Source organism: Maniola hyperantus, chromosome 14, assembly GCF_902806685.2.
Source record: "Maniola hyperantus chromosome 14, iAphHyp1.2, whole genome shotgun sequence".
In the NCBI taxonomy this organism is placed as follows: Eukaryota; Metazoa; Arthropoda; class Insecta; order Lepidoptera; family Nymphalidae; genus Maniola; species Maniola hyperantus.
The window spans coordinates 1,205,762-1,220,723 of record NC_048549.1 but is presented as its reverse complement, the minus strand read 5'-3'; the positions used below and the strand labels follow the sequence as shown (position 1 = coordinate 1,220,723).

The following is a 14,962-nucleotide window of genomic DNA, read 5'->3' as shown; positions in this document are numbered from 1 at the left end:
TTGTATCTGTAAAAATTCGGTGTTTGGGGTGCTCCGATGCTGATCATATTTACTTTTTTTCTCCTCCAATATTTTCATAAACGTAAGTAATACTGAAATTATTATTTACAGCTAAGGCAACCAGCTGTATATTCAGATACACCGACGCCGTCCACCCACGTAACTGACTCTCCGAGCCCTAGCTGCACTCATAGTCAAGACTCTGAGCGCGAAATGTCTTCCCCTTCACCCGCTCCGCCTTCTTTGAGAGTTCCTGTCCTTACTATAGAACGAGCTTCGCCAGGATCGCCTCCACCTAGAAGAACGCCGCCACATTTAGACTTCCAACCTCCTCCATTAATAACTGTTACGTACAACGCTAGCGAAGAATCTGACGAACCACTATCTCCAAGACCACCTCCTCCTACAGCAAATATGTGTTATTTAAGTCCATTTTCAATGTCAGCGAGAGGTGAAAGAGCTCCATCAGAATCAAACTTATCTTCATCTGGATACAGTTCTATGGCGAGTCCTGGACCTTCGAGATGTGGATCGAGTAATCCTTTGTGTCCGTCCGAAATGGAGGATCCAGGTTCTGGGGGTGGTCCGTCTTGTTTTCAAACTAGAAGGAGACCTCTTATGAAAACAAATTCAAGTCCAGCTACGTCTAATGACGGTGGAAATGAACGAAGAAGAGGGAGATCAGATTCAGAAACCCTCTCCGATGATCCATTGCTAGAGTCAAATGATGAAGGAATAGGAACTGATGAAAGAGTAGATGATGTTCCTTCCAGTGCAAAAGAAATGGAACATTTGGCAGCTTTAAAAGAAACTTTGGAAATACCCACAGCATGTTCGCCAAGTGGTGTCACAAAATGTACAATCGTGAAGTGTATAAGTGTCGAACGCGGTTTGGATGAAAAGGCTAGTCTTAAACCGCCAATTCTGTTCTCGGATTGTAGTCGCCCTTTAAGTCCTGTGAGTTCGAGAAGTGAAAGTCCTTTAAGCGACAAAACGGGACTGGGAAGATTTTCACCGCAATTCTATGGAAGACAGTTGCCGTTTACAGATTCAGATGGGCTTTACGACTTTCCTAGTTCAGAATGCGTAAAAGGGGGTAATTGTAAAAGCGCTAGCAGTTCTCACAGGAAAGCCGGTAGAAGAAGAGACAGAAGGACATCAAGAACAACGTCACATGAAGTATCAGGAGCAGCAAAATCTACTTTACCTCATATGCCACACTCGATGCACAATTTATTGGAAGTAAGAATGACTTCTTTATCAGCTTAGCAAAATATTTATATGTAAATAATGGTCCATGCAGTAGGGCATAAGTTGAAGTAATAATATAATTTTAACTAATTAACAGCATGGAGGAGTAAAGCTTAAGCTAAGCTCTTTTCTGAGACGAGACTCGAGCTCTGAAGTGGGCTGGCGATGGATTGAGATGTTGATGATGATGATGACGACGATGATTGCAAACTAATCTACTTGAAATTTACACATTTTTTCTTTTTCTTTGCGTCTCTCGACTGTTAAAATCTGTCTCGTTTGTATGTTATATTTCTTATACACGATTATGTGTCAGGTGCCCTGTTGTACTCAAAATCGCGGTCGCAAGGGTGGAAGACGTAGGTCCAGATCGCAGGCGCCAGCATTGGCAACCTCCTCCTCATCAGAAGAGTCCGTGTCTAACGCCTCAATAGCGTCCGTAGCTTCGGCCAGGGAGTTCAGATTACCAGATTTGGAGATGCAGGTTACAAAAACTAATTAATATAATTAAAATCAAGTAAATTGACAATTTTAATGGTACATTTTTGTCAAATATTTTTTTCAGATTTGCACTTTTAGATTGTGGTATTTTTTCAGAGATTTAAATCTATAGATTCGCCTTTATCACTATGTGTGAAATGTTTCAGATGTTATTATATTTAATATACCTACTTTTGGAATCGAGATCACGACATTTTTTCGTCCACTTCTCGTCCATTTAGTACACAGTTAACGTTAACTTGAAATATTTCGCTCAGTGACCAAAGCTAGGTCGTTGACTTGAGATATAAAATAACAAATTCGCCAGGAAAGAAATAAATGACACTAATTTCTCGCTTTACATGTCCATTCGAAAATGGTGTCATATTTTTCGATGTTAGAGCATCTAATGATTTAAATCTCAGTTTTTTTTCCATCACACAAAGTTTAAATTTTTTATGATTAACATAAGGGAGGGTAGGTTGTGTTTAATATTCCGATTTGATGACGGCACATTTTGATGCACTATATCCCTTTTACACGTACCAAAAGGTTGCACTTGCTATAATTTTTCGTCAAAAGGAAGTTAGGCCAAAGTTATTATAGGTAGGTAGGTTGCTAAAATTTATAGTAGACGGCATAAAGTCTGAGAATCACAACTAAAAATTTCCCATATTCCTAGACCTAAGACTAGATTTAAATCTGTTCAGTAAGTTTAGGAACTGAATAGCCAAATTATATTTTGGTTTGCCAATTCATAAAATCACCCTTATTATAAATGCGATAGTGTATTTGTTTGTTGGTTTATTGGATTGTTGGTTTGTCCTTCAATCACGTCGCAACGGAGCGACGGGTTGACGTGATTTTTTATATAACTATAGATATAGTGAAAGATCTGGAGAGTGACATAGGCTACTTTTTATACCGGAAAATCAAAGAATTCCCACGGGATTTTTAAAAAACCTAATTCCACGCGGGCATCAGCTAGTTTCGAAATATTTTTGGACTCATTGTACCTTACTTACACAAACTTTTGCCTGATATATAGGTATCTACCTAGGTACATCTCGAGACTAGGTCTGTTACGTTTGAACCTGGTCAAGCTTCCTTTTGAACGTGTTGTTAACTGTGTCCAGCTTGTTATGTTCAGTTTCGCTATGTTTAGTATGTGTTTGCAGCCAGAACCGACCAGGCTGAAGAAACCGCTGAGAAGACAAAAATGCAGGAGCTCTGAGGTGAATGGGGGACACCCGATGATTGTATTGACTGTAGTGATAGTATTGTTTTTAAGGGTTCAAGATTTTACGAAAATAAATTAATCGATCGAAAATTTTCAAAAATTGCTAGAGAGCCTTTCCAGCGTTGCCAGACGTCCCGATTTTTCAAGTCAAAATCAAATGTCCCGCGCGGGATAGGCTCAGTCCCGCTTTTCGGGGATAACTCGACCGTGCGTGCAGCGTGCTGAGGAAACGTGAGCGAGTGGCACAGACTAGCCCGACAAGAAAAAAATCTGTAATATGTCTTATTGTCTTTAAGATATCTTTAGGAGTAGGTACTATTTTCTTGTTGGGAAGTGTGGACTGGCCGCCCGCCCCCAGCGTACCTAATGAAGATAAGCGCGCGATTTTTGCTATATTATATTGTCACGTAAACGTCATATTTTGAATTCAAATAAAAAGATAAATAGTTAAGTTAATAGAGAAGTTTTTTAAAAAACTTCTGATTATATGCGTTTTTTTCATGTCCCGCTTTTGACGAAAGAATCCCGCTTTTTCACTCAAAAAGTTCCAAAATCCCGACTTGGCAATAAAAAAAACTGGCAACGCTGGCCTTGTCCCACTGTAGATACCTAATTTAGAAAGTGACCTACTTATAGGTACTTACTTTAAAAATTACAATCGGTCGATTCATCGGGTTGTTTCAAATTACACTTTAGCTTCTTGTAAATTAAGTTGTTTCTTATTTAGATACCTATAGGCAGTGGCGTGCAGCTCATAGAAGCATAAACGCACTGCTTACCCTCGTTGTAATTAAATCAATGCTTATTTTTCATCATAACCTGCCGTAAAATAAGTTCATACCTAAATGCATACCCTGGCTTGAACTCCTGTGCACGCCACTGCCTATAGGTACCTATATCGATTCATTTTCAAATTTTCCACTTTTTCTAATTATTTACGTGCATATTTTTTGTTTGCTTATTTACTACGATCACCTATTTAGGTACAGTACGCGGCAGAAAATAATGTGTATCGACCTTTAGAAGGAGATAGCGGATTTGTAGAGCAATGTCTCTGTCGTTGAGACCGACATCATTTCAAAGGCCGATGTATATTACTTTCTGCGGCGAAGGTACCGTACATTTATTTACCTTCTACTTACATTTTAACAATTTATCTCTATTTGCACACCTACACATTGGCTAAATTGTCGTACACAGTCTCTAAACTAAATTAAAAGATCGAAATCTAGCGCTATCCTTTTCCGCAGGGAGCATCCTGAAAGGGATAGCAATACACTTAGATGTGTCATTTTAGGTTAGTTTGGAAACTGTGAAACAATTTAGCCACAATCATCATCATCATCATCATCATCATCATCATCAACCGATAGACGTCCACTGCTGGACATAGGTCTCTTGTAGTGCCACGCCACGGTCTTGCGCCGCCTGGATCCAGCGGCTCTTTGCGACTCATCTGATGTCGTGCGTCCACCTAGTCGGGGGTCTTCCAACACTGAGTCTTCCGATGCGAGGTCGCCATTCCAGCACCTTGGGACCCCAACGTCTATCGGTTGTACGAACTATGTGCCCTGCCCATTGCCACTTCAGCTTCGCAACCCGTTGAGCTATGTCGGTTACTCTAGTTCTCGTACACAGATCTCCTCATTTTTGATTTGATCACGTAGAGAAACTCCAAGCATAGCTCTCTCCATCGTCCGCTGAGTGACTCTGAGCTTTCTTATGAGCCCCATAGTTAGCGACCATGTCTCGGATCCATATGTCATCACTGGCAACACGCACAGCCACAGTAGGTAGGTACAATTATATTCACACTAGATCAATATATTTCAGGACACATCGTCCAAGATTTCATCGAGTTTGGATCTGACAGAAGACTCGCGGAAGCCAGTCAAAGTTAGCAAGCTGCGAACGATTGGGAATCAAATAAGGTGCTTATTTAAATCTTTCGATTGAAGAACATCAATTATTTATTTATTTTCTAGCTGAATCGGGGCAAAAAAAAATGTACGCGACAGATCGAGATGGCAATCACATTTATAATATTAGGTACTAACTTATGCTCGCGACTTCGTCCGCGTGGACTACACAAATTTCAAACCCCTATTTCACCCCCTTAGGGGTTGAATTATCAAAAATCCTTTCTTAGCGGATGCCTACGTCATAATAGCTATCTGCATGCCAAATTTCGGCCCGATCCATCCAGTAGTTTCAGCTGTGCGTTGATAGATCAGTCAGTCAGTCAGTCAGTCACCTTTTCCTTTTATATATATAGATATTTAGATGATAACTTTGTTAACTTTGCATTACCCCACTTCCGTTCATTCAGATAAACTCACATTCCAGGTTCCTCCGCCGTTTAGAAAGAAGCCTCAAAATGAAAGAAAACTACCCGGCGATATCCGACGACGAAGGCGACGAGTCCTCCAGTGTGACCTCACCTTTACTCCAAGGGAGGAAGGAGCTTAACCGAATGCCTTGCCACGCGATTTCCGCCCCTCTCTTAAGTGCTGCAAGGCCGAAAATCACGCGGCAAAGGAGGTACGATAAGTCGTTATTAAATGAGGAAACAAGGACGTTAAGTGCTGCCCCTGGACATGATAACTCAGATTAGTTAAAAATCACAAAATATGCCTGTCTAAGAAATAGTTGATTCACGCCATTTTGTATGGAAAACCACAGACTATTAAAAAAATAGATTGGTCGCAAAAAAAAAACAAGCGACGAAATGAAAGTACCTACATTAGGTACATTATTATTAACACTGTATGTACCATGTTATGGTGTACAATAAAGATCAAATGCACAAATGCATGTTACAGCAACGGTGGGCAATCCGGCATAATCTATATTTACCATTTTTTAAGCGTGTTACATTAAAAGTATACAAGATTCTAATCTAATGTGATAATATAATGTAATATAATATTACGGACACGTAGTACATTTGTTGTTATTATGTAGTGGAAAACGTGATTTTTAATATATTACCTATATTGTAATTTAAGGTTTGTTCTCTTAAAAAATTCCAAACATGTAAACTATTGACCAAATGTTCAAATAACTGAGTCTGCGTTTCCCCTGGGCGAACCGTGGCCTAGTGGTCAAAGGTGCTCCCGGCGCGATACCCAGGGGTGACGTAGGTTTGTATCCTACCGGTTCCGCAATTTTTAGGGTTCCGTACCTCAAAAGGAAAAACGGAACCCTTATAGGATCACTTTGTTGTCTGTCTGCAAGAAACCTATAGGATACTTTCCGTTGGTCTAGAATCATGAAATTTGGCAGGTAGGTAAATCTGACAGTCAGTGGCGTGCAGGTCATAAAGGCATAAATGCACTGCTTACCCCAGTTGTAATGGCTCAATGCATATTTTTCATTATGACCAGCCAGTAAACAAGTTCTCACCTAACTAATGCCTACCCTGGCTTCAAACCCTGTGTACTATCAGTGATAGTACACGTAAGGGGAAAAATCCGAAAACATCACAAAAAAAATTAAAATAAAATGAACAAATAATTAGTATTTTTAACTTTCAAAGTAAGATTAATATACCAAATGGGGTATCATATAAAATAATTTTACCTGTACATTTTAATAACGATTTTAGTTTATTTTTATGCATTATAGTTTTTGATTTATCGTGCAAAATGGCGAAAAAATACGACTGTAGCACAGAACCCTCGGTGCGCGAGTCTGACTCGCACTTGGCTGGTTTTTTGTACGTATTTAAAATTATTTAGCCTTGAAGTATAAATAAAACACTATCATAAAAATTATACCTAGGTAGGTACTTAAATAATTTTCTTTACTTTATTTCATGTTTCTTACTTTTTGTGTTAATGTGGATGTGGTGTTTCGCAGACTAGTAGGTAGCAAAATAGTCACCATTTTGTTGGAGCTGTACTAAGTGCGTTGTAAAAAAAAATTGAAAAAGAAAGAGAACTGTTTACAGAATTGGAAATTTCTAAGCGCACAGGCCTTATACACTTTCATTTTCACTTTCGTTACGTTTTGGTGTCTTCAATGTTCGATAGTAAACATAATATTTACTTATTATTGATATTATAGTTTAGCGTTTAAACTATCGTGAATTCAAGAGTGATTTCCATTATATATAATATCTGTCAACGGCTGTACACACGAATTTAGTCGACGTTAGCCCGACTAGTTTCGAACCCATCCGGGGTCCTTTTTCAAGGGAGTCAGTTCGCGCACGCGTCGCGGTTGAGACTGAACCGCGACCAGTCAGTCAGTCAGTCTCAACCGCGACGCGTGGGCTAAAATAAATACGTGAGTACAGCCGTTGACAGATACCCCGATTCTCTAGTCTCTCTCTAAACTAAATTTAGAGTATCTGCATCCTTTTCTTTTTACTAATGCTAAAAAAGGAACGGAACATGACTTTCACATTTAAAGACTCTAAATTTTAGTGCACAATACAAATTTAAACAGTAGGTTCGCGAGTGCGTGTTAAAATCACGGGTTTTACCATCTAAAAATTAAATTTAGATATTGTCAAACTGCTTCTGTCCTTTTCATATTACAATAGTAAGAAGAGGGTGCGAATACTCTAAAATTAGGTTGTGCTTAGAATCGGTGCCATATATAATGATATTATAGTTAGGTGAAACTGTGTAAATAAATTTCTTATAGCAATAATTTACTTTATAGGATCGTAATTAAATAATTTGGTTTATTATGGTTAGATAGAAATAGGTCTAGTATCAACTATCTTATGAATAATCGTTAACTTTATTTTCAGTTAGCGTTAAAAGTTACAGCAAATCTAATTAGGATTACTAGATAGCCGGGAAATTCGGGGAAGTCCGGAAAAATCAACCGGTTCGCCTATTGTGTACCGTACCGCTTTATACCGATACAAAATAGTTTTTTTTTAGCTAAATGTCGATTTTAATTCACCTAAAAAAATACGGACCACCAAAAAGGAGAAGGATCGAAAAAACAGTCTCAAATCGGACTGTTTTTTTGTATGTTTAACTCTTATGTGTAGGTATACTTTCAACATATTATATTTCCTATATTTTTAGGGTTGGCATAGAAATGTCCAGCAGGGAAATTCTATTTTTTTTTACAAATTTCAATCATGTCAAAACATACCATGCGACTGTCAAATCGTTTGATATAATTTAGAAGAAAGGTAACCAGTTTATTCATTTTATGCATTACATATTACAGTACACGGCCGAAAGTAATGTACATCGACCTTTAGAAGGAGATAGCAGATTTGCAGAGCGCTTTCCCTGTCGTTGACACCGACAAAACGTCATATAGGTATGAGTGACAGAGACAACGCTCTACAAAGCCGAAATGTCATTATAAAGGCCGATGTACATTACTTTCAGCCGCGTACTTTAACAAACTTAAAATAAATGAATTTAGTTAAAAATACAACCGAGGCATAGAAAATAATATAAAAATACGGACCCCCTATCTAGTCACCCTAAATCGAGCTTCTAACGTGTATGGTATTTATTTGAAGTTCGCATTATGCTAACTATTATTTCTTGTTAAATCCTACTAGTCTATTGTAAAAAAAAGTGTTTTTGTAAATATTTTAAAACATATTGCTCAAATGCATATTTTGTGAGTTGTCTTTTGTGCACTATTTGCTACTTTGTAAATACATAAAACTATTGTTTCATAATGTAAATACCGGGATACGAGAGAAATCTTTGTTTCTGTGTAATGAATATTTGCTAAAGACTTGTTTACGCTCTGGTCATATACAAATTGCCAATCGTGTAATCATCGTGTCATACGGCGAGTCGCGGCACCTCATATTATATTCAGATTATGTAGAATTTTTATAATGAATTACGAAAAATTCAAATATGGACGTTATATTGGCAATATCTATATGATCAGACTTTAAATTGTTAGTTAGTAAGTTCGAAAACAAATCGAAAGGCCCAAAAAAAATTGGTATACCAAAATGCACAATTACTATTATCTACTATACAATCGTGAATTGTATAAACTATAAGCACATGTTTCTTAAACAAACATTTTAAAGCTACAAATATTACATTTTTAGCAAAACCAACATTTTTTTATAAATACACGATTAGTTACTATAGACGCATCTTACACTTACCGGTAAGGTACTTAAAAATTTAAACCAGTGGAATTGAAACATTATAAAATTGGCAAAATGCGTTTGAGTTTTAATTATGTTTGTAAGAGGTATATTATATTTTTCAAGATGTAAATTACCTCAAAAACATTTACTGTGCATTTTCTTTTGATGAATACTAAAATATATTTTTTTCTATTCCAAAAATGTATACCTACGAAAAATCGTATGCAAGTAGCACATCCAGCAATAATTACATGTGATCGAATTGTTCAAAGACTGACGTTTTATGTGTATGTCAGAAGGTATATCAAAGGTTTGATTTTATGGAAATTAGAATCTAAAAAAATATAATTACAGAGGCATTTCCAAACAGAATTTTGCAGTTTGCTGAGTCAAGAAAAATTCACAGGGAAAACTTTGCATAGTTCTATAAAATCAAACCTGGACAACCTAAATGTATTATCTATTTGTTAGTCTACATTTATAGGTACCTACCTAAAAAGGTACAGTGGGCCTATTAATAAACTATTCTTTAGGTATACTACGACCTATGTAAAAAACTGACAGTAGGCTACTGTCAGTAGCGACATCAAAAACAAAACGACTATTAAATCGATTGACATCACAAAAACTAGGTATTCAACCTTTAATTGCATTGGAATTGAAAAGTTTAATTAAAGTTGGAAGTTGGCTCACTTGATTTTTTTTTTCAATTGCAGCGTGTACATTTACTATTTAACTTGTCAATAATTGTAAGTGATTTTACGTATATTTAATACATCACGCAAAATAATGTACCGATCTATTTTTCGATGCACCATTATCTACCGCACTTTTTATATAAATATCGGAATAATTTTATTATTAAATTGTTTATAAATACACTTATCTCATGGCTTACGATTTACCGAATTAGTGTTACTATTAAAAATATATATTAAAAAAACAATGGCCTGTTTTTGAGACTGATTTTCTAAAACTTATTCTTAAAATTGCAATGTTATGTTTCAATAACTTTGCAAAGATTTTTCACTTTTTTTTTAATATTAGCTCCTTTTCAAAATACAGTAGGTACCTTATTGGTTTTTTTTGCATACTATTCTAAAAGAAATCGTTTACCCTCAATTTTTTCAAATATTGTTTTGTAATTTTTTTTCAACATACGAGTACCAATGTGTTATAGGTATAATATCTATGTAAAAAATCAGTTTTGTTTTTCAACAAAAAAAAATATTCCATTTGTCTGATTTTAGAATAATGTACCGTAGGTATAGAAAATATAGAAGCAAAAAAAACAAAGCAATGCATTCAAGTACCTACCTAATGGAAACTTTTCATGCTAAAGCAATAAACACTGTTATAAAGACCGTATTTTATTTTATTTTTTAAGTAATATATTCTAGTAGAATAAACTACGACATATTTATTTGTTTTATACCTACATTTATTATTATTTACAATATTTAATAATTATTACATTAATAATTTTCCTCCTTCCTGCTTTTTGCACTTTGATGGATTTAAATGTTTTTTTTCGATCCCTTTCGAATTTAAGACCCAAGTTAACCATAAAATATCTATAATAATATTGTAGGACCATTGACTTAACATAAGTTCACTTACTATAATAAGAATAAAGTGCACCTTTATAGGTTAAGGCTCGCTAAATATAAGAACACCATTATAAAAATTCTTTTGATTCCTTACAGATCTACCTTATAAACATTTAAATTTATGTGAAACAATACAATAATTGAATTATGTATGTATTTTCATCTTATTTGCAATTTTGAATTAGATTCTGCTCTAAACATGGATTGCGGGTGTCAGAAAATTAATAAAGTAATATATAGTGGTAATTATTATTATTCAATTATATAAAAATATTTGTCCTCTATAACATTCGTAATATTTTGTATTGTTACACTATTTAATATCTAATTTGTTTGAATGACCTCATATTTTAATAATTTTTGTTTTTTACTGCATTGCTACTTGACGAACGGCAGATCTGTATGTAGGTACCCATTTTTAACACCCTGCCTCGAACCAAAGATGAATACAGGTCACAATCGTGCATAAGTAAAAGTTGAATATACCTACCTATAACAAACTGTGGCCTTAATATCCCGGCGTATAATTATTATTGATGAATTTGGCGTTAATATTCACGTACCATTTAACTAATCTTATTTGCCAAATCATTTTATCTTTAGGTAGGTACATTGTCCATAGTTGTAACAAAAAAAACTGATATCCCACTATTTTATTTATTCGAGTTTTCTAACGACTGAAATTAATAATAAATCCATCTGTAATCTGCCGATAAATTACTAAACAAAGCTGTTATGTGTCAAAAAATGGTGCGATTCATTTTGATCCTCTTTAACAAATAAAAACGTCATCATCATCATCCGATCACCGCCACGGTCTTAATAACGAGGTCGGTATATTGTGTACAAAATTAGTTCTCATTCGACATTTTAACTTTATCTATGTCAAGTCAAAAGTACGATTTTAGTCCTTATTTTAAAGGAGAACTTGACATGACAGTAGACACAGAGTTAAAATGGCGAGTGAGTTCTCGTTTTGTACGGACTATACCTACTTACGATATATCTCTGGTTGTTAAAGTAACTTAACGTCAGATTTCAGATAGATTGATAATCAATTAGGTATTAATTTCGGCCGTAAATAATTCAATATTTTCCAAGCTAACATTAGAATTTCCTGTTTAAATAATAGTAACCTTTGACTTGACATGTCGATCCCACTATATTCTTTGTTATTTTAATTAATAGGGCTATTCATTTCTTGCGTAATTTAAATAGATAATTTTACTCATGAAAAAAGGAAACCTAACAAACCAGTTAAAACCCCACCCGTTGCAATGTTGTCGTACCTACTCCTAGCACAAGCTTAACGCTTAGTTGGAGGGGAAAGGGAAATATTAGTCTTCTTTGGTTAATACATATTCTTATTAAAAAAACGAAATTCCAACATCTGGTGGCACGGCAGTGCCACCGCCAAGTCGAGCAAGCAAGGCAAATGCCGTACCATCCTTTTCTCGATGCTATTCAGGGCCAATTTCACTATGTTTACAATTGAAAACTCATTAGGTAGGTAATGCTGTGAATTGCGAATAGTGTAAGATGAAGCTTAAACGACTTCTTTTGACAGCTGTTGATGTCTTCAAATTTTCGTTGCAATAATTGGAGAATCACTCTACTAGTATTACGCAATAAATGAATAACTTAATTTAATTTAGGTATGTTATTTCAATTATATTTTCCGTAATGTAAATAAACAAGTTTTACATTAAAACGCATGTAATTTGTTAAGATTGTATACTCATCATAATTACCATTTTATTCACGGACATGTAAAAAAACCAAGTAAAATAAACTTGCTTGTTATTATTCGATTGTTTTATTTATATATAGGTACCATATGTATTATATTTCTTCACGAAAACATTTGAGGGGCGCAATATTCCCCCTACTACTGATACTAGGTACCTACTTGTACCACTATTCCCGTTGCGTTTTTATACCGCTAGAAGTAAGAAGAGGATGCGAATACTCTAAAATTTGGTTGTAGGTACTCAGAATCAGTACCAATGCTTATGTTAAAAGTTACTAGCGTCTAAATATCCATATTTTGGACCTAATAACTTTTTGAGTAGGTACTTTTTTTAATTTAACTATGAAATATCTAAAATACTAAAAAAATAAAACATACAAGCCTAGATTAAGGTGTGTACCTACTTAATCTAATGAGACCAAAATTATCCAATTTTATTTTGTAAACGTTTGGGAGGGTAAAAACGTTATCACCCGAAACAATATTTCATGATTAAAATGTAGGCAAATGCCTACTGGACTTGCAACTCTCTCTATCTTTCACGAGGTGAAGGCAGCGAAGCGGCGTGAAAAAGATGACACTTTTGAAAATACTTACACGCGTCGCGTTTTGTCACTAGACGATAGTCTTAAGGGGACTCAGTTCAGTGCTTTCTTCATACAAACGTAGGAGGGAAATTACAACAATATTCGATATTGTACGCACAAAACTAAGAATTGTATCGATTTATCTCGTCATTATCTAGGTTTATTGATATATAAAACATTGAAAAAAATATTGATTTAAAAGTTACGAGGCTCAAAAGATTCCTATTTTAACACTAAATTAATGACAACTTTGGATGTAAATAAATAAGGTTAGGGATATGAAAATTCTAAAACAATTTATCATTAGACGTAGTTTATTTATTCATTACTTGAAATAACTTTACTTTGCAAACATAAATTCAGCAGTTTTTTCTCAAAAATACTCTTCTTAAACCCTTTTCGCGCGTTTGATTTCGGTGAAAATCATCGTGCCTCTCAACTTTCTCATACAATGTCAAGTGAAAAGCAAACATGTTACCCACGTGCGCTGCCAATTTCGGTCGAGCGTCCTGCGTCACCTTAAGAGTCTTAAATAAAACAAAATAAAATTAATCAATCAAATTATTTATTACATTTGTACATAGGAAATAAATTACTAGAATATAATAAATTACAAAGATTAGCTCGCGCGTGTGTATTTTTGATCACAGTTTTTGTTTTATAATATTATGCATTAACATGGACTTATATATATTACTTCGTATGGACAGCGTTATTGAACAAACAAAATGGCACCGACTCAGTGGTGCTTTAGCACCAATGCAGCCTCAGTCTGGAATTCAAACGGGTCGTTCATTAGTATCTAAGAGGTGGCGCTAATTTATTTGGTTCCAAAACCGTGAAAAATGTTCTTCGCTTGACCATATCTTGTCATTTATATCGATGTGCATTACGTATGTTTTATTATTAAATTTAAAAAGATAAATAACAAGCATATTGTGGCTAATTCCGTTGTACACAATCTCTTAACTAAACTAAAATGACACGTCTAAATTTATTGCTATCCCTTTCATAATGTTGCTTGCGGAAAAGGATAGCACTAGATTTAGACCTGTTAGGTAATTTAGTTTAGTTTAGAGATTGTGAACAAGAGAATCGGTCCCAATATTAGGCTAATACTGAATATATTATTGCATATATTTGCATTTAAACAATAAAATACCTGTTAAATAAAACATCATCTTATAAGTTGAGATCTTATTTTTTGTTATTAATAAATGGATACTAGATAATAGGTTAGGAAAATAGGTTTTTAAAAATCTCGTGGAAACTTTGATTGTATAGAACAAAGTAGCCTAATGTTCCCGGGATGCAAGCTATCTCTGTACCAAATTTCGACAAAATCGCTTAAACAGATGGGCCATGAAAAACTAGCAGATAGACAGGTACCTACAGTTTCGCATTTACAATATTAATATTGATTAGAATGGATAATCAGCGGTATCTAAAAATATAAAAAAGCTTATTTTTTCAAAACTGCATGCATTTTTGTATGGATCGAAACACCTACCAAATTAATTACTATTTAGTTTTCATCTATCGCTAACACGCATACCTACACTGTTGCCTAAAATATTTACAAAAATCGTGCAAAATGCAAATTTAATAAAAATTTTATTAAAATAGGTAAGTAAATATGTGCCTAGGTACCTATCTAGTTAGTTTAAATAAATCACACTCGCTATTCTAAGGCTCAGGACACATCTAGGGGAACTCCGCGCACGGAATGCCGCTAATAATAATACTCCTTCCAACCGATATTTCGGATGGAGACCATCCACCATCCAATGCATGAGATGTTATATTATGTACCTAGTGCACGTGTATACGTAACACGGGTGCTCTCTCTATTTTCTCATTCTCTAAGACTCTGGCGCAGTGGTGAGCGCCGTGGTCTTGTTAGTGTGGTCCCAGGTTTGATTCCCAGCAGGGGTTTGGAATTTT

At 35.1% G+C, this 14,962-nt stretch overlaps 2 protein-coding genes across 5 annotated transcripts in view; one reads left to right on the top strand and one right to left on the bottom strand.

The window, feature by feature from the left end:
* LOC117988355 (uncharacterized) overlaps nt 1-12,487 on the top strand; it is a 206,731-nt gene extending 194,244 nt beyond the window's left edge. For 3 of the 4 annotated variants that reach the window (XM_069502879.1, XM_034975485.2, XM_069502877.1), the window contains 5 exons: nt 112-1,242; nt 1,568-1,735; nt 2,910-2,966; nt 4,805-4,902; nt 5,318-12,487. In XM_069502879.1, coding sequence (XP_069358980.1) covers nt 112-1,242; nt 1,568-1,735; nt 2,910-2,966; nt 4,805-4,902; nt 5,318-5,585 — 1,722 coding nt within the window. In that variant the 3' untranslated portion in view covers nt 5,586-12,487. The remainder of the gene's footprint in view (nt 1-111; nt 1,243-1,567; nt 1,736-2,909; nt 2,967-4,804; nt 4,903-5,317) is intronic. The other variant, XM_069502878.1, reaches the window with a different exon arrangement.
* Nucleotides 1-14,962, bottom strand: part of LOC117988377 (sperm-associated antigen 7 homolog) — a 396,860-nt gene that overhangs the window by 280,620 nt on the left and 101,278 nt on the right. The window lies entirely within an intron of this gene.